Source organism: Xenopus laevis, chromosome 8S (assembly GCF_017654675.1).
Source record: "Xenopus laevis strain J_2021 chromosome 8S, Xenopus_laevis_v10.1, whole genome shotgun sequence".
Taxonomy (NCBI): domain Eukaryota; kingdom Metazoa; phylum Chordata; class Amphibia; order Anura; family Pipidae; genus Xenopus; species Xenopus laevis.
In genome coordinates, this window is record NC_054386.1 from 21,878,992 (window position 1) to 21,906,492 (window position 27,501).

A 27,501-nucleotide genomic window follows, 5' to 3' on the forward strand; every position below is an offset into this window, starting at 1 on the left:
TAGAGGAATCTGGAGTACCTTCAGGAAAACCATGCAGATACATACTGGGATAAATGGCAATAGTTAGTATTCTTAAATTAGGCATGGTCTCTAAGCTGTTTTCAGTATCTGCAATATCTTCTTCTTTTGGCCTTCTTTGTGCTAAAATGGTACCAATTTTGAAAGATGTCTGATTCGTTTTCCCTTAAATTGCTCAAAAGTACAGGCAGATTTTTTTAATAACACTTTACATAAGTATATACATACATCTTGGGCAACTTACCTCTGTGCATTATCCCATAGCAACCAATCAGCCATTAGCTATAACCAGGCCCGGATTTGTGAAAAGGCCTAGGGCGGCAGGATTTTGGGTGGCGGAATGCTGCCCAACCACACCCACATTGGTTCAGAAATACTAGGGATGAGCAGGCGATACAAGTTTTTTAAATCTCCTGTGCACCAATCCCCATTGCTCCGGTCCCAATTATGAAAATTTGAGCGAATAAAAAGGAGGAGACGGTGGCGACGAATGACAGCAGGCCTAGGGGTGCCCACTGTCTAAATCCGGCCCTGGCTATAACCTGTCTGCTTAATTTAGAGTAATGAAAGCAAATATCTGGTTGTTATGGAGGCTGATTTGCCCAGTTTTACGAAATGAGCCGTTCTGATTGTCCATTTAAGAACTTATAATTTTCACTACGTATACTCTTCAGGATTTTCATAAACCTATAAATGTGTTCATACATGCTTCTTACTTCCCCTTTGTAATGGGATGGTTACGGTCTATTGGGTTCTCTCAGATCAGTAATATTTGGAAACCTCCTGGGGTTAAATTTGTTTTCTTGTTCTATCAGGTTTCTTATTTAGTAGGGAAATTGAACATGCATGCTTTGTTGTCTTCCCCTATTTATTACAGGGTAAGTATGTTTACATGTTCTGTTGAATTTCTTATTTAATTGGGGGGTGCTCATGAGTTGTTCGCTTCCCATATTTATAATGCTGTGTGTTCGTGTCCATGCTCTTTTGGTGTTTTGTATAGTAATTGTGTACTGGAGTACTTATGTTTCTATATGTATTTCTTTGGAATTCACCGAATCCACTATTTTGGATTCGACAAACCCCCAAATCCTTCGTGAAAGATTCGGCCAAATACCGAACCGAAACCGAAACCTGCATATGCAAATTAGCAGTGGGAAGGGGAAACCATTTTTTACGCGATTTCCCTTCCCGCCCCTAATTTGCATATGCGGTTCGGTCTGGCAGAAGGATTCGGACGAATTTGAATCCTGCTGAAAAAGGCTTGTCCTGAACCGAATCCTGGATTCGGTGCATCCCTAGTATTTTTGCATGTGTGAACGTGTTTGTTATATATGTGTTTGCTCGATTCCTTGCAGTTCTCCCATAGCTAATTTTACAAATATTTAATGTCTCACAGGAGTCTTTGCCTAAATGGGTCCAGTCATGCCTCCTAGTAAGAAGCCTGAGGGCACAGGAATCAGTGTTTCTAGCCAGTGTTACAGGAGTAGCACATTATCCAACCCACTCCAAGATGATGATGACTTGGACTTCCCACCACCCCCTGTGAAAATCCATAAAGAGAAAGGTGGAATGGAAGATGAGGAACTAACAAATTTGAACTGGTTGCATGAGAACAAGAACTTGCTTAAAAGTTTTGGGGACACTGTCTTACGAAGTGTCAGCCCTGTTCAGGACATTGATGATGACACCCCGCCTTCACCTGCTCAGTCAGACATGCCCTATGATGCTAAGCAGAACCCAAACTGCAAACCTCCATATTCTTTCAGTTGTCTCATATTTATGGCCGTTGAGGATTCTCCCACCAAGAGACTGCCAGTAAAGGATATATACAACTGGATCCTAGAACACTTTCCTTACTTTGCCAATGCTCCAACAGGCTGGAAGAACTCTGTCAGGCATAATCTATCATTAAATAAGTGTTTTAAGAAAGTGGATAAAGACAGAAGTCAGGTAAGCTGCTTCAGTAAATGTGCAATAATGAGAAAATGAGCATGCCCAAATTTAACTTACAGTACCCTCTTTAAAGGGATTCTGTCTTGATTTTTATGGTGTAGTTTTTATTTCTAAATTACACTGTTTACACTGCAAATAATTAATATATGAAATTTAATTCCTGAACCAGCAAGTGCATTTTTTTTATTGCTAATATTGGTGTGTAGGGAGCCATCATAGGTAATTTTTCCTGAGCATGTGCTTTCAGAAAGAGCTAGCACTTTAGGATGGAACTGCTTTCTGGCAGGCTGTTCTTTCTCCTACTCAATGTAACCGAAGGTGTCACAATGGGACCTGGATTTTACTATTGAGTGCTGTTCTTAGATCTACCAGGGAGCTGTTATCTTTTGTTAGGGAGCTGCTAATTGGTTACCTTAGCATTGTTCTGTTGTTAGGCTGCTGGGAGGGAGGGGGCGATATCACTCCAAATTGCAGTACAGCAGTAAAGAGTGACTGAAGTTTATCAGAGCACAAGTCACATGACTGGGGCAGCTGGGAAATGGACAATATGCCTAGCCCCATGCCAAATTTAGAATTTGAAATATAAACTAATCTGTTTGCTATTTTGAGAAACAGATTTCAGTGCAGAATTCTGCTGGAGCTGCACTATTAACTGATGCATTTTGAAAAAATAACATATTTTCCCATGACCCTATCTATCCCTTTAAGAAATCATCTTAAACTGGCCTTCCACAAGCAGATCTGGGCCCACTTTGGCCTGCTATGTGTAGTGCCAAACTGAGCTGATCCAATCATTGACCCCAGGGCAAACTACCAGATCATACAGAGGGGCCTGCATAGACCAGCCAGATGAGGATCACATTGACACGTGCTCCTCATCTGTCTGAATTTTTGAACCTGGTAATTTGATATCTAGATTATTTACGGATAGCCCTTTGGTAAGCCCCATACAGTTGTGCTGTTATAAGAACAGTCCTGAGTAAGTACAGCACTGTGGAATATGTTGTTGCTTTATAAATAAATATAATATAAAGATGAATAGCTAGAAATTGTCTGTGCAAATTCTTTTAGAATAGTTATCCATGTTTCAAATGTTATAGGTAAAAAGTGACTTTCCATGTGATTAATCTTTGGTGTGTTGTTATCTTGACAAAACTAAATGCCTGAAAACTGCTGCATGCCTTAAAGGAATTGTTCAGTTTAAAAATAAAAAACTTGGCAAATGTTTAGGCAAAATAAAAAAATTCGTACGATTAGAAACATTTTTTTATATTTTGCACAGCCTATTTACCCAGTTTTCATTTTTGCACCGAACTGTTATTTTAAATCCCTGCCTTTTTGTTTGTTTCCTATATTCTACCACACTTATTGTCCCATATGTTCGAAAACATCACCCTGTCCTTCCCCTGAATGATAGTACAAAAATAAAATCATACTGTATTTACTTGCATATGAAGTATTTTATTGTGAAATAAATGACAGTTGATGGCATATATGATCAAATCCATGTCACAGCACATTTACATACAGTTGACATACAAATCATTAAAACTTGTTTTATTGCTAGATTTACTGGCACACTGATTTATTTGGGGCCAGATGGGAGACTTTTTGTGCAGGCCTTTTCAGGGTAATAACAATGATGATCAAGATGGATATTTACCTCTTGAGGTTGCTGCCCATTCTGCAGAATAACATAAAAAGCAATGGTATACATTACAATTAAAGGAAGACTAAAGCTTAACTAAAGAAGTAGGCTAGAAATGTTATACATTATGTTTTTGGCTCTTTACCAGCCCAAGGCAACCACAAGCCTTTAGCAGGGAAGATCTGTCTCCAAAGATGCCCCAGTAGTTCCCCATCTTCTTTTCTGCTGATTCACTTCAAATGCACTGTGCTGCCATCACTTACTCAGCTTAGGGACTCACTCACAATATACTGTACACATAGAATAGAAATGTCACAATATAAGGCTGATTAGTAATTAATACAGATAATCACTACATGGCAGCACAGAAACCAGTGCAATTGACATCAGAATGTAATAATCAGCCTTGTAGCATCAGCTTATATTACAGACAAACCTTGTTTTCTGCTAGATAATTTGCGACAACCCCTAAGCGCAGCTCCTCAAAAGCTGCTCAGTGCCCACTGAACATGTGAGTGTCGCAGACACTTTCCAAGATGGTGACCTCCTGTGACAAGTTTGAAGTCCTGGATCATTGCTGCTATCGAGAAGTTGAAACTTTAGGCTGGTGCAATAAGTTCTATATATAAAATATGGCATTTTTATCCATATTAATTTGTATGGTTTTGTTCTCCTTTAAGAGATTATTGTTTGGGAATGCTAACCTCCTCTTTAGAAAACAATACTCTACCATGGAAATTTCCCTTTATAACACTGGGAAACATTGCTGGTGAACAAAATTATTATGTGTTTATTTGTGATCAAAATGCCTTGTGTGTTATGTGCCTATATAACCAATGGCATACAAATGGTACACAAAGTATACTGATGCGTTAGCTAGGCTTTTCCATCTCTGGCCCTTTATCTATTTAGCAGGATGACAGACAAAGGTTAAACTTCCTTGACTTAGTGTGAATATTACGAATAAAACCCTGGGCTCAGTGGGAAATGGCCTAGCTTATGCAAGTTCATAAGAAATTATACACAGCATTTATGTGACCTAGTTCTTTATGGAGGAATTTCCTTTCTTAAATTTTTCCAGCAATCCCAAAGGGTGGTAAACAACGGTGAAGCAACATGTGAAGGAAATGTTGCAAATAGTTATTATTCTTATAGTCCGTTTTTTTTTTCTTCCAATATTTGTACCGTACATAGTCTCACAGAGCAGGTTACACTTTGACAGAAATGGACATGGAAAAAGGAAAAAATAAGTTTAAAATAAAATTGTCCAGCCTCAATTCCATTTGTGAAATCCTAGCCTGGGCTCTACCTCACATCCCTATTGCTCGGTAAAAGGCTGCATTTTGTGCTCTGGATATCTTTAAAACCATAATGTTATTGCAAGGGTGAGTGTGCTGGGTATAAGGGTAGATGACAGGGCTGCCTGTAGGTGAGTTTGTTGTGTGAGCCTTGAAAGACACACTTATTCCCCCCTGGTTTGTCCATTTTGCCCACGAATTTCCAGGTCCGCTGCCATCTGTTCCTCGGCTGCTGAGAGAGGGAAATTTTTTTTGTATACCTGTTCCCATGGAAACATGCTCACAGTTGATATGGAAAGTAACCAGTTGCCATAGGAACAGAGTTAGTGATGTGGCAGTTGGTGCGTGCGTTCAGCTGCGAGTCTCTGACCCTTGTTGCAGTGCTGTTTATGGGATTGCAGTAATTTTGTGCAATCCACAGACCCGCTTGAGGATTTTGGGAATGATTTAGACATGGAGATAAATATCTTTGTTTTGGCTGTTTTTGTGAGTGGGCTGGGCCAGAAAAATACTATTCCCATGCTGAGACAGCTGTTTTTTTAGTGCTGCTTGCTGAAAGTTTGCTTTAAGCTATTTCAGCTACATTGCTGACAGCTTTAAAAATTGATTTTGTGTTATGAAACCTGTTTCCTTTAGTTCTATCTGCAGAATATTTATTGATTTCTGTGCCCTTGCCTGTGTGTTACTGCCTCATGCGTAAAGGGATTATACCTATGCCTTGATACTTTTTCATTTTGTATTCACTTCTAGCAAATGTTTCTTCCTGAAGATACAACCCCCATTTATTGTGTAATAATTTGCATGCCTAAAGTGATTTGCGCTAATATATTTCATTCACTGCACAAACAAGTACAGCTGACCCAAACATTTAAAAAATGGTGGCTGAATTTAGCCACATGGTTACATTATCTGGGTTTTTCTTTGTTTAACTTTTAGTTGCCTTTGGATGCTACAAGTAACCTCTAAGTACAAGATAGATTGTTTGCCTTAAATGAAAAACTTGTTGCCTTGGACAGTGCTTAAAGGGATTCTGTCACAATTTTTATGGTGTAGTTTTTATTTCTAAATGATACTGTTTACCGTATATACTCGAGTATAAGCCGACCCGAGTATAAGCCGAGGTACCTAATTTTACCTACGAAAACTGGGAAAACGTATTGACTCGAGTATAAGCCTAGACACAACTACAGCCCTGTCTCCCAGCAGCGCACATTCCGCCAAAGCGACCCCCCCCAGCGATCAACTGGACTTCTTTGCAAAGTTGATGGTGACAGAGAATTGCAAAACGGATTACTGTGTGCACTGTCCCACTGTCCCACTACCATGTGCAGAGGGTGCTGTGATATTGCCATCACTGTTAATCCTTCATATAACCAACAGAGGGCGCTGTGTGATATTGCCATCACAGTCAATCCTTCATATAACCAACAGAGGACGCTGTGTGATATTGCAGTCACTGTTATTCTTTCATATAACCAACAGATGGCGCTGTGTGAAATTGCAGTCACTGTTATTGTTTCATATAACCAACAGAGGGCGCACTGTTATTCTTTCATATAACCAACAGAGGGCGCTGTGTGATATTGCAGTCTCTCCCCAAGTGAACTGTTGGTATAGGAATGATTAAAAGTGACTGCAATCTCAGCTACTGCCCACTGAATCGAGTATAAGCTGAGGTAGACTTTTTCAGCACATTTTGGATGCTGAAAAACTTGGCTTATACTCGAGTATATATGGTACACTGCAAATAATTTACTCTACAATATAACGTTTCTTTCCTGAACCAACAAGTATATTTTTTTTAAATTTCGAATATTTTGTGTGTAAGCAGCCATCGCAGGTCATTTTGCTTGATCATGTGCTTTCAAAAAGAGCCAGCACTTTAGGATGGAACTGTTTCTGGCAGGCTGTTGTTTCTCTTACTCGTGAAGCGACTTCAGAAAACAAAGCGTTCCGAGTGCCATCCTGCCAGCAATTCACATTCTAGCCGGCGGGAGGCAGTTCGGGGAGATTAGTCGCCCTGAAGAAGAGGAAAGTTGTCGCCAGGCGACTAATCTCCCAGAATCTGAGCGCGTGCCCTGACCCTTAATGTGTTTATTTTGTTACTTCATCATATGACTCCAGTGACTGGTGAAGTGTCTGTTGTAGGGAGAAACAGGGGGGCATATAGCCCGTACAGCCTTTGGACTGTGCAAAGAGACGGGTGCCTTTGTTCATGAAGCCATTTTTAGACGTTTCTAATGAGGCATTGCTATGCCAGAAAAAAAGTGTATAAGTATTTCCCATACTCAGTTTACTCCAAATGTTTCAGTGCATTCATTGGGCATTGCTGTATGACAGCCCCCGTGCAAAGATTGCAGTAGTGTCTGCCCATGAACTTTTTCTATGACATAGAGGCTAATGTCACATAAAGTATTTTCCAAGTTGGCAGATCACACAGATCTTGCAGGCTGTATAAAATGCACACTTGCCAATTTTGGGCCTGAAATCCACCACACGTGAGCACTGACAAGCAGATGCGATTCCTCTCAGTGTGCACAGACCACTGGGCAGACCAAAGCAGATTGGTGTTTTCTTTACTGAGAGAAACAAAAAATTATGGAAAAATAAAATAACTGTACATGTGCAAAGAAGCATGTCCTCCTGCAAATAGAAGAACACACCTAGAAGAACTCCAGAAGAGATCATTGGCAAACGCAGGCCACAATTATGGTCTTCAATAATGTGCCTAAACACATTCCTTGCACTTGTTTATATTTGTATTGAAGCCACCCCAGGGACTGTAATTATTCCAGGGTTCCCACCGTGTCAGTAGTCTCAATTGACCCAGTCACCATCCTGACAGCAATTCCGTCTGATTTCTATTGCAAAAGACAACTGTGCTGAGCAAAAATCTGCAAGCAAACACAATCATTCTGAAACTGCTGGAAAAAACGATGTATGGGTGAAAAGCACATCAACTGCTGGTGCATTTTATCTCTATTTTATGAGGACATGTTGATATTTCTTGTATATATGACTAATCACGCTCATTGCATTCAGCATGCTATTTTTTTTTTGTTTGGCATGCACAAAAACTGTTCAATTGTTTTCTATGGCATAAACACATGTTCTGCTTCCATTGTTCTTTCTATTAAGGACATACACCAATTTCAGCAGATGGTACGGAACGATTACAGATCATCATTTATTTAGTAATATTTTTGTCCAAAAGATTATATTGTTTTCTTTGCTCTGGTAATATATAAAGATAAATATCAAAGACATGCACAGTTTCTCAATTAAAAACATTTATTGGTGCATATAAACCACAAAAAATAACATATCAATATTCAATTCACACACACCACAAAGCAGTGTCTCCCCCCCAGTCTGCCTACCTGTTGTTAGCCACACCCTCCTGACGCGTTTCGCGCTATTGGGCGCTTCATCAGAGGAGGTGTGGCTAGTGCTGGTCATGTCCCTTAAGTACCTGCTAGATTACTTAATGCAGGTTCTAGGGTTAGATACGTGCACATTAATTACCTGCAGAATTATTTTCTACAGGTTCAGGGGTGACATATGTGTTACATACAAATCAGAAGGTCTATTCAACTTGCCACTGTGTACCCATTAACCCCAGTTTTCTACTTATATTATATTTTATTTCAATCCGCATTAATGTTACAATGCGGATTGAAATAAAATATAATATAAGTAGAAAACTGGGGTTAATGGGTACACAGTGGCAAGTTGAATAGACCTTCTGATTTGTATGTAACACATATGTCACCCCTGAACCTGTAGAAAATAATTCTGCAGGTAATTAATGTGCACGTATCTAACCCTAGAACCTGCATTAAGTAATCTAGCAGGTACTTAAGGGACATGACCAGCACTAGCCACACCTCCTCTGATGAAGCGCCCAATAGCGCGAAACGCGTCAGGAGGGTGTGGCTAACAACAGGTAGGCAGACTGGGGGGGAGACACTGCTTTGTGGTGTGTGTGAATTGAATATTGATATGTTATTTTTTGTGGTTTATATGCACCAATAAATGTTTTTAATTGAGAAACTGTGCATGTCTTTGATATTTACCTTGGTTTAATTGGGCCTGTGCACAGTACTCGCTGTATAGACAGCAGCTACCCCATAATTGATTTTTGTTTTAATATATAAAGATATATCAAGGAGGTAAGCTTTTTTTTAAGTAATATCTGGAACTTTCTAAAGGTGGCCATACACCAGCAGATAAAAGCTGCCGATATAGGACTTTTAGACCAATTCGGAAGCTTACCTACCAGTGTATGGGGGCTTCCAGTGGGTCTTCCCGATTGATATTTGGTCAATATATCGAACCGGGAGGTTTGATTGTTCTGGCAACAAAGGACCACAACGGCTAGTTACCGTATTAAGGTGCTCATCCCGTTGGCACCCAGTCTCTCCGAATGTTCGGATTAACACGATATCACCCTGCCGTTGGTGCGCATATCGGGGAAAGATCCGCTCATATGGTTGACCTCAACAAACTCTTAGTTAAAGGGGTTGTTCACCTTTGAGTTCACTTTTAGTATGATGTGTAGAGAGTGATATTCTGAGACAATTCTGAGTTACAATTGGTTTTCATTTTTTGTGGTTTCTTAGTTATTTAGCTTTTTATTCAGCAGCTCTCCAGTTTGCAGTTTCAGCAATATGTTTGCTGGGGCCCAAGTTCCCCTAGCAACCATGCATTGATGTGAATAACAGACTAGAATAGGATAGGTCTAAATAGAAAGAGGAGTAATAAAAAGTAGAAATGACAATAAATATGTAGCCTTAGATTTTTTTAGATTTAGTTTTTTAGATGGGGTCATTGACCCCAATGTGAAAGCTGGAAAGAGTCAGAAGGAAAGTGCAAATTATTAAAAAAAAAACTAAAGATAAATAATGAAGACCAATTAAAAAGTTGCTTAGAATTGGTCACTCTATAACATACCAAATGTTTACTTAAAGGGGTGGTTCACCTTTGAGGTAACTTTTATTGTTACAGAACGGCCAATTATAAGCAACTTTACAATTGGTTTTCATTATGTATTTTTCATAGTTATTTGCCTTTTTCTTCTGACTATGCAACTTTCAAATAGGCCTCGCTGACTCCCTTCTAAAAAAACAAGTTCTCTGTAAGGCTACAAATGTATTGTTATTGCTACTTTTTATTACTGATCCTTCTATTCAGGCCTCTCCTATTCATATTCCAGTCTTATTTAAATCAGTGCATGGTTGCTATGGAAATTCAGACCCTAGTTACCAGATTGCTTAAGATGCAAATTGAAGAGTTGCTGAATAAAAAGCTAAATAACACAAAAAGCACAAATAATAAAAATTTTTTAAAAAATTGCAAATTGGCTCAGAATATCACTCTCTACATCATACTAAAAGGCGAACAACCCCTTTAAAGATGAACCACCACTCAAAAGCATTACAAGTGCCACAAAAGGTACACTGTTCTATATGTTATTATTTTAGCTATTAGGTGTCTGCCCTACGATTCGGTATTAATATTAATTGATAAAAAAATAACTTATACCTTGTATGGATTTTCTATAGGAGGAAAGTCCTTCATGAAACCCCCTCTGCTGACTCAGTAGTTATTGACTGGCTGCAGTGCTGCTGGGAATTGTACAGTAGTCCGCATCATCCGAGGGCATGTGTGCTTTGAAGACTGTGTTTGTAACTTGAAATACTTGTTTTCATGTACAGAACTGGACACTGCAACAAGTTTGTTAGAGTTGTTTTTGGGCTGATTTATGTTGACGATGATCTTTACATTCAACAGGAAATGTCTGGTCTTGTGGAATAAATAGTAGTTTGTTGTGAGGCTGTCTGCTTCCATTTTTTTCTGTGGCGATCTCTAATTTTACACTAACTAAATCTGCCCCTAAGTATTTAATATTTCAATTGGGCAAGTCCATAGGGAAAATAAAATCAAAAATGTATGGCCCTTAACCTTAAAGTAGAAGCCAGGAGGTTCACTTTCTGCAGAACAACAGAAAGAAAGACTTTTAAGAATGAGAAGCATGCAATAAGAACAAAAAACGTACAATATCTGCCCAGGCCATTTTAGCCAGGCGCATCGCTTGGTTGTGTTTCCGCACTCCCGGCTCCACTCAGGCCCCACTCCAGTGTCGGACTGTCCCACCAGGATACCAGGAAAACTCCCGGTGGGCCCAAGTGTCAGTGGGCTTCTAACCTTTTGGCCTATTTCATGGTCATTCCCCATTTCTAAGCAAAAAGGCTTAATAATGGAAGAATAGAGTTTAGTATTTAGAGAAAAGAGACTAGGAGAATAAAGAGGTTGAGTGAGGAGAGGAGGTATAATAGTTTGGAAAGTGGTTTTCCTAAGGTTTTCTGGTGGGCCCCTGGCATCCCAGTCCGACACTGCCCCACTCCACCCCAACATTGCGCGACAGAAGTGAACTTTTCATAAAGAAGCTTGTTGTGATTTGCACTTGTTTCTATTCATTTAATAGACTTCATCTGAGTCAGTATTTGTCTTTACCTGCAGATGTGCCAGGGGAAATATATTCACTTACTAAAATACCTTGGGAGGCTTTATTAATTGTGATTGCTGTCTCAGTGGCAAATGGTTTGTTAGTGTGTTAAATTGGATGTTTTCTGCTGTTTATGTATGAATATTTCTTTACCACATTAATGTTCAACTTTTATTAATGATATTTTAGTACAGGTATGGGATCCATTATCCGGAAACCTGTTATCCAGAAAGCTCCGATTTACGGAAAGGCCATCTTCCCATAGACTACATTATAAACAAATAATCCAAATTTAAAAAAATGATTTCCTTTTTTTCTGTAATAATAAAACAATATCTTGTACTTGATCCAAACCAAGATTACTTAATCCTTATTGAAAGCAATAACCATTTGTTTGGTTTATTTAATGTTTACATGATTTTCTAGTGGATTTAAGGTATGAAGATTACAAATTACAGAAAGATCCGTTATCCGGAAACCTGAACATTTATTTTATATGTTATAGGAGTCTCCATGACATGTTTTTTACTATATGTCCTGCACATATGCACAAAATTACATATATACCTAGAGATATTTGTTAAAATATACTTGATTGGTCAGATTTCAATGGCTAAAATTTCAATAATAGTTTATCGATATAACCATAATTTTTTTTTTTAGGACAGATTTTGATAAAATAAACTAATAATCTTTTCTACTCCAGACTACCAAATTGCCATGTTTTCCTAAAAAAAATTACTTTTATAAAAATTTCGTGTGGTTTTGAAAAATGTCCTTAATAAGGTACCCAAATAATACATCCTAAAAATAGTTGCCAGGGGTCTACTGAACACTTTGAAGACCATGTACATTGGGTTACCTAAGTATGTGGCATGTAGGGGCCCAAATTGATATCCCCATATGATCTAGCCGTGTGTGTATACTTCAGGTATACGAGGTTCACCTTCAGAGTAAGGTACCGCCAGACCTTGCAAACTTTCACAAATTGTAGAAATCATTCTGGAGAACCAATCACTTTTAGTCCATAATCACTTTATTTGGTAATGCACGACATGTTTCGGATCTTGTGATCCTTTCTCAGGTGCTCTTATAAAATTGTTTATAAGAGCACCTGAGGAAGGATCACAAGATCTGAAACTTCCCCCCCCCCCGGCTTTTCCTAACATATGGCACATAAACTATACAATGAGCTCATGTGTAGGGCAATATAACAACTTTATTTTATTTTATTAAGGTTTCCCGGGCTTGTGTAGTGTACTGTATTTGCTGCAACATATATGTCCATTGAACTTTAACTTCCCGCCGTATGCAAATTAGGCAACGCTAGTGCAACTTTGCCAGCGTTCGGCACCCTGGATGGAACTTCGTATTTTAGTGAATTAGCGTTGTCCTGGTGAATCTACGAATGGCAAAGTGTTGCGCTGTGAGCGAAGCCGTCGCTGCCAAATTTTCGGAGGTTTGTGAATTTGTCCCCTAGACTCGAAGCCAAACAGCTTGTTTAAGACAAAATGTTTTTACACTGATTAGCATTGAGTTCAATCAATTCCTGTGGTGGTTCCTTGGATGCTCCGCCTCTGGCAACCTATATAGCAGGGCCGGAACTAGGGGTAGGCAGAGTAGGCACGTGCCTAGGGCGCAAAGCTGAGGGGGCGCCAGGCACGTACCTGCTCTGTCGCCTACCCCGTGTCCGGTCCCGTCTCTGCCCGACTGCCACTGGCGTCTTCCGTGTAAATGCGCTTTTGCGCATGCGCACATACATTTCGCACTGGAGCGAACTTTTGCGTATGCGCAGTCGAGCGCGCACAGAGCCGGCGCCTTGGCCCGTCAGGCTGCCTAGGGCGCCTGGCCGGGTTGGCCCGGCTCTGCTATATAGACACGACATGTTTCGGGCACATTGGCCCTTTTTCACGCTTGAAAAAGGGCCAATGTGCCCAAAACATGTCGTGTGGCAATGGAATAAAGGCTTAATTGCAGTTAATCTGCTTTTGTGTGTTTCCAAAACCTTGTTACAATTTGATTCAAACAGCTTCTTTGTAGCATTAGATGATGTTTATTATTTGCACCACCGGTAAAGAGGTCAGTATAATGGTTCCTGAATATAATTGTGTGTGTGTGTGTAAATAAATAAAAACATTTTTTCAATTTAAGTCCTGAGAGTGCGGACCTTCTTTGTGGGATATATATATATATATATATATATATATATATATATATATATATATATATATATATATATATATATATATATAATCTCTTTATAATCACATGCTGCTATAAAAGTGCTGTTAACCTTTTCATCTATGTCTCACAATATGTTCACTCACTGGTAGCAAACAGAACAAATTACATGACATTTAATTAGATAATGGCAGTGAAGCAGTTAAGTTGTTGGTGTAAGGAGATGAAATGGCTTCCAGGCCCCTGTGTCTTTGCCTTCTGGCATTATTCTGTTGAGTTTTTTTTAACATTGAAGTTAAATATCCATTTACATGTTTATGATAAATGGCTGGTCGTTATGGAAATAGACTGGTTTGGATGATATGTGGCAGCACTGAATTGTAGGAAAATAGTATTTATTATGTTTATTTAATTGCTTTCATGTTCTCTGTTCAGTGTGTGATTATCAGATGAATATGTGCAAGTAGAGCATAGGCTGCTTACGATTTAGTACTTATATTATAGATTCTTGCTCTAATCCAAGGTTTTTGCATCTTGCAGATACACTGGGATAGCAGGTAGTTGGGGGATGCCGTATTTCAGGCTTTTAGAGGATGCTGGGAGTAGTACTCTATAAATAGCTGTGAGTATGTAATTGTTTATGCCTGAGTGAACCTTGTTAGTGAATTTACTGCCACTGTCAGCATCTGCTGCTGACGGAATAGTTTGCTCAGTCCCTGAAACATTCCACCACTGAGATTATCCAGCTGCTTTTCTTCTCTCATGAGTCACTTGTTGCCTTGGAAATAAATGAAACGCAGGTTCTTTCCGCTTTTCATTGGAGTCCTTGTCGGCTGCTCTTATTGGTGGAGTTAGGGGAAGCTGCACGCCAACTGTCATAAGGCGGAAATTAATCACCACAAAAGAGGCCTAAACTCTATTGATTTTTCACGGCTGACTACTGTGCATGGAAATGGGTGGAGGGGAAGGTTGAAAAATAAGCTCTGCTTCCCTAAACACGGATCTGTTAACTAAAAGCAGATGTTTATACCTTTGTGCTTCCGGCCAGCAACATTAATGCACAGTGCTGCCTAAAGTTTTTCAGATGAATGTTCGATCTCTAAAATGTACAATCTAGTATTTTCTTCTTGTCTTCCCATTAAAGGAACAGTTCAGTGTAAATATGCTGTGCAAGATAAAAAATGTTAGCCAAAAATGTATAAGGGTAGGACTACACGAACGATTCTGACGCAATCCGACGTGCTGCGACAAAACACATGTGACAAAACTAAGGTAAGAGATAGAATTCTTGCATGGTGTTGCAGCGTTGATGCGTCTGCATCCGAATGTTGTGTCGCGTCGAATCTACGCTGCGACAATTCTATCTCTTACCTTATTTTTGTTGCATGCAACTTGGTGCAGCGCGTCGCATTACGCATGAATCATTTGTGTAGTCCTACCCTAAAGGCTGGAGTGACTTTATGCCTAACAGAACAGAATACAACTTCTTGCTTTTCAGCTCTGAGTAAAGCTGGCCATACCGATAAAAGCTGCCGACAGACGAGTCGACAGCTTATTGGCCTGTGTGTGGGGCCTTCTGACGGGCTTCTCTGATTTATATCTGGCCAAAAGCTGGCCAGATGTCGATCGGGTAGGGTTAAAAATCGCGTTGGATCTCGACTGCATCTCTTCGTTGATGCGGTCCCACGATCCGACCACCAGTATTGGCTGTGGAAACCAAGAGAGCTGAAAAGCAGGAAGTAGTGTTCTGGCTATTATGTTAGACATCCAGTCTCTCCAGCATTTATACATAACACTTTTGACTAACTATACTGAAAACATTTTTTATTTTTCACATCCTATTTACGCTGTTTTTATTTTTGCACTGAACAATTCCTTTAACTTTAAATAACAACGTTTTGTAACTGGATAGGGCTCTTCACTTGCCATGAACACCACATTGATTTGTATGATATTGCCATTTTCATATTGCCTTTCTTATATACTCATTTTGTCATACAGCGTACCAAGATAGAAATGTTACATTATGTTGCAGACTTTCATTTACGGCAGAGAAAAGCAGATATCACTGAAACCTACTGCTGTGTTTTATTGCACACGTGCCATAGGCATTTAGGGAAAGTGCTGCCAGCCTTCATAAGGGAAGAGTTAGAGGTTTATTAGGCTGCACTTCTGTGCTAATAGGTAAATATTTAGATAAATCCTTATCTATGTGACTTGTGTCCTCTGGGTCACTTGGAGCGTGCTGCCTCAGAGCAATCAATATGCTGATCTGTTCACTCCCTCATTCATACAAAGAGTACAAGGCAGAAGCATTTCATTTTTTTGTTTTCTCTGCCCATGTTCATAGGGCAATGTGTTACACTTATATCAGCAATGATAATCTGTCTGGTGGGCTATATTTTCTCTTCTGTAGTTTCCTGTGCTGAAAATGTGTTGTGATTTCTACTTGCTGACAAGCACTCTGAATTTTCTGCATTCCTGCACAAGGTCAATTGTACAGCAGCTTGGCTTAACCTATCTGTCGCAATGACCCATTGTTGCAGATCTATTGCAATTGTAGCAGAACATCTATGATATAATATACATGTGATGTATGACCTTAAAGGGGATAATAAACCAGAGTTATGTTGGTGGATGGAGTGTTGCAGTGCCTCTTTAGGCAGAGTATAATATGCTGGCTGATTGTAAATGCTTCTTTCCAACATCAATATTCATATCTAATTAAATCTATTTAATTAAGAAAAACATTCTTACTTTAGCATTTGTCTGTGAATTATATATGAGAGCCTCTATGAAAGGTATTTTAAAATATGGGTAAGATTAGTCACCTGCGGTAAATCTGTAATGCTAAAGGCTACAAGTCTCCTGAATGTGCGTTGCAATATATATGCTTCACGTTGCAAAAACTTGCCCCAAGAAAATCACATTACTTCAGTGATCCAGGAAAATCTTATAGAAGGCAGTTTCCCTGTGATTGAGCTGGATCACTGCAAGCAATGAGATCTACTTGTGGCATTTAGAAGGATAGGCAAAGGGAAGGCATTTTTGGGAGATTTGTCGCTCACAGTAAAGCAGATTTACTGCAGGCGACAAATATCCCTCAGTACCCTAACTGCAGTTTTTTCTGGAAACGCCACATCTGCCTTGGGGAGCATGTTTCTGTTATATCTCTAAGGAATGTCTTGACTGCTGCTGTTGTTCTGCTAATAGCCTTATATACCGGCCATGGGATGGCACTCTGAGCGCTTTGTTTTCTGAAGTCGTCAGGTAAATTAGTTAGATTAAAAGTATTAGGGCTCTTACAGATGAGCGTTTTTACCTGCGCTCCCCTGCGTTCCGTTTTTCTGCATTCAGCCGCAGGGGAGCGCAGGAATAGACGCATTACATTTTTTCCAATGGGGCTGTACTCACACAGGCGCATGTAGGCGCTGAACGCAGGTTGAGACGCAACATGCTGCATTTTTCCTGCGTTCGGCGCCTACACGCGCCTGTGTGAGTACAGCCCCATTGGAAAAAATTTAATGCGTCTATTCCTGCGCTCCCCTGCAGCTGAACGCAGAAAAACTGAACGCAGGGGAGCGCAGGTAAAAACGCTCGTCTGTAAGAGCACTTACTGTTGCATCTGTGTATTATTTATAAATGTTTATTAGATGTGTGCTTCCATGATGTATTTTACTGTGTTGTCAAACTTCCCGCTTAGGGCTCTTACATGCTGCGTCCCAACCTGCGTTTGGCGCTTACATGCGTCTGTGTGAGTACACATAATTCAATGCGTCTACTCCTGCGCTCCCCTGCGGCTGAATGGAAGAAAGCGCAATGCAGGGAAGCGCACAAACACTGTGTGTAAGAGCCCTAAGGGATTCACAGCATTGTATAAGTGCCTGGAGGCACCTGAACAGTTCTGAGTCAGGCAAGCAATTTGAATCCGCTCAGAATCCTTGCAAATGTGCCTTGTGCAGAGCTATTAAATGGCTCTGCAAGTGTCAGAAATCCAGCAGAAGAAATAAGGTGACTGCTGCTGCATGCGTCATCTACAGAGTTAAATCTGTTGATGAGAGATTGCAACTAGTTTAAGATGACTCCTACAGCCAAGGATGGATTTCTAAGGACTTACCAAAAATTCCCAGGAGGCGGAAAACTGGAGCTCTAAAAATGCCTCTGCATGTCACTGCTTCCAATTTCAAGCTATAGTAAAAGTACTAATTAGTGGCAACAGATGGATCTCTGCTCTAAAAAACACATGCTTTGGCTTTTAGAGTGAAGGTCAACCTGTCACTGAGGTGTGCTGTTTAACTAATGCAGATTTCTATTAGACATGGTAACAGAGAGAAAGCAGTGCTCTGACCATCAGTGTTTCCGCAACTGGAATCAAAACTGTCCTGTGCCTTTAACCTAATAGCTGAGATGCTTCCAGGTGTTATAGAGGCACTAATATGTCATAAATATTCAATACAAATACAGATACCGAACTAAGAATTTACAATTCATAAAATGCATTTAATTACGTTATAATATTTACATATTATTGGCACAAAATACTCTAAAGTTTTAAAGTCAGCCATTGTTATCAGAAGGAAAAACACAATTTTTTCGTGGCGGGTTGATTCTCAGATTTGAAAATGACTAGGGTTTTGAATTCACAGGTGTTTGGACAATTCTTTTGTGGAGGATTCAGTATTTGTCAGAATGCAAACATGCATGCCAAAGAATCTTATTACCCACTATTTATCAAGGGTCGCATTTCGAATTCATGTGAGTTTTCTAAAACTCCCATAAATTCGAAATTCGACTAGTTGAAATGTATTAATAAAATCACATTTTTTATACTCAAATTTAAACGACCCGAAAACTCAAATTTGATGCGAATTCAATGAAACTTGATTCGAGTTTTTTCTCAACTCAAATGTCAGGAAGGCTGCAAACATCTCCAAATTAATCCCTGCACCTCTCCCATTGACTTAAACAGTAATTCGGTAGGTTTTAGGTGGTGAATTGTCAAATTCAAATTCTTAAAGGGCCAATGATAAATCTCGAAAATCGAATTTGAATTTTTTTTAAAAAGCTCGAATTGAGTTTGGATAACTCCCTAGTCAAATTTGGCAGTTTTGACCATAAAAAAAGCTTGAGAATTTGAATTTTCAATTCAACCCTTGATAAATCTGCTCCTAAGGGTAGAGCTCCACGAGAGTTTTTCGTCAGGGACCTTAGGACAGACCCTCTCCTCATTTGAAACATGGACCAGAGAACATCTATTGGGAGCTCCAATAAAGGGGCAATTTTTAAAGATAATATTAATTTTTATCACAGTGTAAAAGCAACACAATATATTACTCATAAATGCCTACAAAATTAGGGTTTTTTTCATTTATCCTGTATGTCTCTTTTAAAATGTTGATTTGCTCTGTGTATGAGGCCCTCTGAAGGGCTCACGCGACTGATATATGGCTGAAAATTGCCCAGATGTTGATCGGACAGATTTTATTTTCTTGTTGGATAGAGGACTGCATCGGCTCATTGACGACTCGTTTTCTCATCACAGTAATCCCTCGCCCGATATGGCCCAGTTTAAGTGGGAATCTCAGGGGAAAGGTCTGCTTGTCGACCTCTCCAAATGAGTGGATCTTATAATGTATGGCCATCTTAATTACCTGCATTGTTCACTCCCTAAACTCAGAATGTAAGCGACTGCATTTTTCACACCTCATACAGACTAAAGGAGAGGTGCTGGCTTTGTGTCACTGTATGTAGTACTGCTTGTCATAGAGTATTCCTGACCTGATAGTTACTTGCATGGTCCCGATTGGTTTTCCTGTCTTCTTCTTCTGCTCTCCTGTCCTATGCTACTTGTGGAAGGTGAGCCTGGTGGGATTTGTCGGCTTTTAGAAATAGTTACTACGGGGTCCTTAAAGTGTTTAATCATAGGCTGGTGTGTGCTATACTATCCACAGGGGTAGAGGAGACATATGCATTTAAGGGTATGTCTTAAAGGAGAACTAAAGCCTAACTAAAGAAATAGGCTAGAAATGTTGTACATTATATTTTCGGCTTCTGTACCAGCCCAAGGCAACCACAGCTCTTTATAATTAAAGATCTGTGTCTCCAAAGATGCCCCACTAGCTCCCCATCTTCTTTTCTACTCATTCACTGCACATGCTCTGTGCTGCTGGCCCTTACTGGACTTAGTAACCAACTCAAAATATACAGTACATATAGAATATAAATGTTACAATATAAGGCTGATTAGTAATTAATACAGATAATTACTACATGGTAGCACAGAAACCAGCGCAACTAGCATCAGAATTTAATAATCTGCCCTGTAGCATCAGCTTATATTACAGGCAAACCTTATATTCTGCTTGATCATTTGCAACGACCCCTAAGCTTAGCTTCTCAACTGCTGCTCAGAGCCCACTGAACATGTGAGTGTCACAGACACTTTCCAAGATGGTGACCCCCTGTGACAAGTTTGAAATCCTGGATCATTGCTGCTATTGAGAAGCTAAAACTTTAAGCTGGCGCAATAAGGTCATTATCATGGCATTTTTAGCCATATTCATTTTTAGGGTTTAGTTCTCCTTTAATATGACTTAAAGGCGAAGGAAAGGCTAAAATGTAGTAAGCTTTATCGGAAAGGTCTATATAAATAAGTAAACCCATAAAGTAATGCTGCTCTGAGTCCTCTGTCAAAAGAAACACAGCATTCTTTCCATCTATTGTGTATACATGGGCTTCTGTATCAGACTTCCTGTTTTCAGCATAAACCTCCAGGGCAGGGCTCGAGCATGCTCAGTTTGCTTCTCTCCCTCTCCCTCCTCCCATCCCTGCTGTAATCTGAGCTCAGAGCTGTAAGTAAGCTGTCACACCGAGTTTATATGGCAGCTTCTATCCTAAACAAACAGAGACAGTGTCTACAGCTGTTTACTCAGGTATGGTTAAGCATTCTGCAGAATAAATATAGCATTCTATCTTGCACTATTGTGGCTAATCTGTTGCCAATAAACTGTCTTGGAGCTTTCCTTCTCCTTTAAGAAACTTTTTTCACAAATTCCAGCCCTTGGTATCGCTATTAATGTGGATATGGCTTTAAAAGTTCTTGTGAGAACATGGACTTGGTTTAAAGTAGGTATGGATTAAAAACTGGGAGTGGTTAACACTGATTTCCATTATTATTATCAGCCCTCCACCAGGTAAACCAGAAAAATTCCATCCCCCAGTACCACAGAAGTTGGACTGGACTAGTGTATTAGAACGAGGCTGCTTCCTGGGAAAAACAGTTAAAGGGATACTGTCATGGGAAAAAAAAAATGTTTCAAAATGAATCAGTTAATAGTGCTGCTCCAGCAGAATTCTGTACTGAAATCCATTTCTCAAAAGAGCAAACAGATTTTTTTATATTCAATTTTGAAATCTGACATGGGGCTAGACATTTTGTCAATTTCCCAGCTACCCCCAGTCATGTGACTTGTGCTCTGATAAACTTCAATCACTCTTTACTGCTGTACTGCAAGTTGGAGTGATATCACCCACCTCCCTTCCCCCCCCCCCAGCAGCCAAACAAAAGAACAATGGGAAGGTAACCAGATAACAGCTCCCTAACACAAGATAACAGCTGCCTGGTAGATCTAAGAACAGCACTCAATAGTAAAACCCATGTCTCACTGAGACACATTCAGTAACATTGAGAAGGAAAAACAGCAGCCTGCCAGAAAGCATTTCTCTCCTAAAGTGCAGGCACAAGTCACATGACCAGGGGCAGCTGGGAAATTGACAAAATGTCTAGCCCCATGTCAGATTTCAAAATTGAATATAAAAAAATCAGTTTGCTCTTTTGAGAAATGGATTTCAGTGCAGAATTCTGCTGGAGTAGCACTATTAACTGATGTGTTTTGGAAAAAACATGTTTTCCGATGACAGGATCCCTTTAATATATGGCAGGACTGGGTTTAGGCATGTTGCACCCAAAGTCCCAATAGTTCTGTATCCGTTTCACTGCCCACCCCCACCCTGATCTGAGCTGAAGGGCAGAGACACACGTGGAGATGGGGGAAGATTTAGTCGCCCCCGCCGACAAATCGGCTCTTCTTTGGCCGACTAATCTCCCTGAACTGTCTTCCCGTCGGCTAGAATCGAAATCGCTGGCGGGATGGCACTCGGGGAAAAAAGTAGTAAGAAAGGTAATGTAAAGGCATCAGGCAAATACTTTTATGGCAAAATTATAAATAGCATTCAAAGACAATGTTATGATACATATAAAAAGGTTATTTTTTGGTGTCAGTATCTCTCGAAGTTTGTTTTGACTAAAGGTAGAGTACACACATTGATTAGCATTTTTTTGTTGCAGAGCATTGGCAAAGGTTCTCTGTGGTGCATAGATCCTGAATATAGGCAAAACCTGATACAAGCCTTGAAAAAGACCCCTTATCATCCCTACTCATATGTTTTCAACACCCCGCCCACATCTCCTCAGGCATATCAAAGGTAAGTGCTTACTTTAGACTTCTGCATAAAGTATACAGCAAATGTGTAAAACTGCAATCTTTCATTTACTACAAATCAATATGACTGATTGACTTTGTTTTCTATTTAGTTTTCTTTGTTCATAGACATTGCAATATTATGTCATAGTTTGATCAACAAAGGATATTTCATTACTTACAATGTGTACATCTTAGCTACAAATCTTAAGATAAAAGAACACAAAAAGGGGGACAAGAAAATAAGGAACAGTAGTAAAACCAAAACAGGAATTCCAATAAATATAAAATAAATATTGCTTTTATAATGAGCAATTGTGATGCAGTACTAGATTTCAGCATGTAAGAGAATATATTTTACAGCCTACCAGGATGCCCTTTTTATTGAACCCAATAGGGTTGTTTTACACCCAATATGGATTCATGCAGGTTAGCTAGGATCAAGTACAAGGTACTGTTTTATTATTACAGAGAGCAAGGAAATTATTCTTTAAAAAATTAAATTATTTGCTAAAAATGGCCTTTTCGGTATGACAGATTTCCTGGAAAAGGGGTACCATACTACCTCAAGAGAGCTGCTGCTACACCACTGCATGTTTTGTGGGCATTGCTCACGCTACATATACCCATTATATGTGTACATGGCAGTTCCATGTCCTGTGCATTTAAAAGTATTGTGTTCATAGTCCATTTAAGGTCTGTGTCTGTTATCGTACATCAAATATCCCAGCCAAATTACCAGCTATGGGTGCTTGCTCTCTTGATTTGGTAATCGCACTTTGCCTTTACCTGCTTTGAATTTCTCATACATGCAATGCCGTTTCTCTAGATGGGATTCTGCCAAATCCCAAGTCTTTCATGCAGGATTTGCAGAATCACGAACCAAATCCTAATTTACATATGCACATTCACGTCTGCATTGGATAGAAATTATGCGTGTTCTGCTTGCCAAAAGTTGTCGCTCTCTCTAAGAATGCAAAAATTTTACTTATTTTATTAGGGTTTGCATTCTGTCCAGCTAGGCACTTGGATTCGACCAAGGTTTGGCTATCACTGATATGGTATGGGCAGCCCCAATATGACTACTAATAATTCTTTGTTTGTTGTACCACTAGCAACCTTACCTTTGTTACTTTGCAGGAGTCCCTGCATGTGTTGTCCCATTCATGTGCCCATCTGAAGCCTCCATTAACTTCATAAAGGACAACCAGATAAAAATAAAACAAAAGCCTTCTTTAGCAAAGTCACTTGGGTGCACATATCTGCAGGTTATGGATAGTATTCCTGTCCTTCTTGTACTAAGTAGAATAGACACTCCTTAGGTTTATGTTACATGGTCTCCATGCCACCAAGCACTAGACCTGTTTTGTTATGGTTACACTCTGTTTGTTTGTGCAGTACTCCTGTCAGTCAGCCAGAGGAACATGGTGGCTTTCTAATTAATGGCTTTTGTAAAATGTGTGTGTATAGCTCACTGGAATATGAACTTGGGTTACACTCAGTAAGAGCTAGGCCTCTGTGCTTTAGTACAAGAAACATAGGAAGTGTTATTGCAAGGAAAAGTTTTGTGTCCACAAATCTCAAACACTGTAGAATTCTTCATTTACTTACTTGCTGCTCTGTACCTTGATCTTATATTGCAATATATTGTATCTTTGTATCTGCTCAGGTGCTTAAGATACAAATTATTAGACATTATAAAAAAAAAATACCCAATAAGAGCAGATGTGACAAAAGACATTCTGTATTTAGAAGATACTGTTGTTATAATTGCATATGTAAGATAGTTTAGGTAGCTTTGTCATCTGAAATGACTTCTGACCTGTTTGGATTACAGAAAGTTCTTTATTCGGTAGCAGCAGTAGTACCTGCTAGCACATATAATGCATACCTACATACACATGAAAATGGTCCCACGCTATTGCTATGTGTATAGCCAGGCTGGCGGTAAACCAGAAACGGGTCTGATCTGATTAATGGAAATGTCATAGTGAACTAGATAATTGGATAAATCATAGTTTGTGGTGTGTCTTTCTGCTTCTGCTCCTGACTTCAGTTTGTAAACCAATCTCTTTAAGGCAGAGACCCCCTATGCCTGACTTGCTGCAAGAAAGAAATGAAGGTTTCATGAGCTTATATGCATACACTGGGATGGGGGCACAGAAGATTGGATATTGAATCAGCAGAAATGGCTGCAATGCCATTTTCCCTGGAAGAATATGTGATGCATGCCATTAGAAATTATATGGATTCATGCTAATATTAAGTGGAAGATTCAAATGAATGTATTTTCCCCTTCTATGCCCACCTCAAGCTGGGCAATATCAGACTGGAGATCTTTTAAATTAAGACCTTATCAACAAGCTGTTGCAGTCCTCAACCCAACAGAATGTTTAAACCTGATTGATTGACATCTGCCACATATTTGGGCAGATATTGGTTGGGCAATCCCATCTGGAGGCCCCATACATGGGCCAATAATCCCCCAGACTGAGTTGGCTGCTTTAATCCGCCTGCATATGTATACATTTCCATAGTAATCTAGTAGATAAGTGAATTCATACATGAAAGTTTATGATTCTCAAATGCTTTGTTTAAACAAAATTGGGTAATACACTGCAGATCTCCTGTAAGTGGTTGGCCAAGTGTTTTCAGGCAGTTGCCATAAAGCGGAATTCAGGGTGATAATTTTGCTCTACGTGTTTGGGCAAAACACCATGTGACATTGATCTTACAAGATACACTTGAATGGACCATTGTTCAAGTTCTTAACTGGAGGTTTTGGCAAGATAGTATTATTAAACAATATAGTGGCAACATATTCTGCAGGACTTTACATAGATTATACATTGTTCAAAAGGATCTTAAAATAGCGAGGGAAACGTCATTAAATGTTCTTCAAAAAAACATATATATATATATATATATATATATATAGGTGTGTGTGTGTGTGTGTGTGTGTGTACACACACACACACACACACACACTTATTTTTTTTATTTATTTAATGACATTTCCCTCCATCGCTATCGAGGAGCATTCCATCACATGCCCAGAGAGTCAATCTTTAGTTAGAGATGGGAGGAACAGCTGGGCTTTAGGGGAATACTGCCGTAAGTCTGTCCTAGCAAGGCGATTAGCGTGATGGTAACTATGGCAACTGGAGCGTCACCATAGCAACACATAGCGGAGACAGGTGCAGTTGGATCACAAGGCTGTTAGTTGCCTGGCAAAAGGACAGGACATTTGCACGTATAACTACACAGTTACCATGGCAACAAATAACCCCACGTAGCGGCTACAGTTGGCGCCAAGATTTTTCTTCGGAGATGTGGTACCTGCTTTTGTCATTATTTCTTTGGGTTTTTTTTTAAATCAGCAGTGGCATGAATTATCTGATATGACAACTTAGGTCAGATAGCTTCAGGGGGGAAAAGAGTGCACAAGAAAATTGTGCCGTGAAGTGCAGCTAAAAACCTCCCCCCCACCCCTTAATAACAATTACAATAAAAGCAATGCTATTTTGCTCTCTTTTTAGGGCAGCAAAGATGTTACATTGTGCAGAGCCACCATTATCTTCCCCTAGTAGCCCATAAAGGGAAAGCATTTCATTCTGGCACATCTGATCATCAATCAGAACATTTTTGTTGGTCGTACAGCCCCAGGAAAACATCACTTTGAAGGATCTGTCACAGTTAAACAAATGTCTGGATACATTTGCCTTCAAGAGCTACAGAAATCTCCAGTGGTTAATGCGTATACTTCAGCTGGTGTGGATAAAGAGCTAAACATTACTATGTGTGGCTTTAGTTATTCCTGCAAAGCCACAGAGAGTGCATATTCCCAATGTGTATTATTTGTATTAATAGGTATGGTAACCCATTCCAGTGAAGGATTAGGGATATAGCTTTACTGCTTTTTGTGAATGAGAGAAAATAAAGGAAAAGCTTACCTTATAGTTAAAGGGGTGGTTCACCTTCAAAGAACTAGTTGTTTTCAGATAGGTCACCAGAAATAACGACTTTTTCTAATGACTTTCTATGTGTCACCGTTATTCTTTCTCTCCTTCTGAAGCAGCTCTGGGAGGGGGGTCGCCGACCCAGTAAATTGTTCTAAATTGATGCATTTCTTATCTTTGTCCCTGCTGAGCAGAATCTCTTGGTTTCATTACAGGCAGCAGTTGATACGAGAGATGCTCCAATGTATCAACTCAATGTTGTAAAATTGTAACAGTTTAGACTAGTCTGCACCTAAATTACTGAGCTGCCAGACTCAAACACCAGAGACTGGGACATTCAACTTTAAACTTTTGGAAAAAACGTGAAAAATAAATAATGGAAAGTAATTGAAAAAAGTCTTGGGAACAATCTAAAAACAAGTGAATTGAAAAAAAGTGTTTTGAAGGTGAATAACCTTTCCTTTTAAGGAACAAAATCTCTGACCTTGTGCGCTGTCCAATTACGCACCATTATATTATAAGCTACATATACTGAAATACTGAAACCAAATGATAAAATCCTCTTTGACTAGATGCCTGAGATCATATGCAGTAACAAATGTTCCACAGGTTCCAGTACTATACACTACAGAATTGCCAAAGGGGAGAAAAAAAAGTCAATGGTGGTGAGTCAATCCACATGCAGTATCAATACAATAGTCTCTCACCTGCTGCCCTTGTCAGGGGGCTCCGTGTAACAGGTGAGAGACTATACTCACTGGGGGTGCCCATAGCTTGGCAGCTGCCCAGTCATTTAACTTTTCCTTCTCTGTTATCCCACTGTATTCTAAATAGCTTATCTCTTGCCTCTTCTTCAGAGAGGGCCATAAAGGACTCTGCATGGCTGCCTCTTCTGCTACAGCATAGCTTTTATATAAATTATATTAGGCACATTACACACAGATCATTTGATTTCCATGGTGATCTCAAACCAAATTCTTCTGAGATGCCAACTTGACATTGCCAGCATTTATCATATCCAGCATGTTTCCCATTTAACAAATAGGAAGACAGTTTGAATGTCATAATTCTTTCCTTCTGTTATATGCCATACAGCTTATATTTTCGGAGAGAAACACTTTTAATAAGAGCAAGGGAATGGTACATTATATTTAGATCTGTATGGAGAACTTTCATATGTGGTGTTACCGATCCATTAAGTTAGAATTTTTTTGGGGAAAAGAATGTGCAACCAATGTAAGGACTCTAAAGTTGGCCACACAATCTCTGATTCATGTTGGTAGGCAGCTGTGAACGGCGTTTTGGCGCATGTGCAGTAGGATCATTTCGCCGGTACGGATCTACTGCACATGCACCAAAAGTCACGCGCATGCGCAGTAGATCGTACCGGCGAAATGATCCTACTGCGCATGCGCCGTTCAAAGCAGGAAGAAGATCGCGTGGAAGATGATGTCGT

At 39.6% G+C, this 27,501-nt stretch overlaps 1 protein-coding gene across 1 annotated transcript in view; it reads left to right on the plus strand.

The window, feature by feature from the left end:
* Positions 1–1,411: 1,411 nt before the first annotated feature.
* Positions 1,412–27,501, plus strand: part of foxn3.S (forkhead box N3 S homeolog) — a gene marked incomplete at its 5' end in the record, with an annotated part of 68,395 nt that continues 42,305 nt past the window's right edge. Inside the window, 2 exon segments of the mRNA NM_001096709.1 lie at positions 1,412–1,968; positions 21,954–22,090. Coding sequence (NP_001090178.1) covers positions 1,429–1,968; positions 21,954–22,090 — 677 coding nt within the window.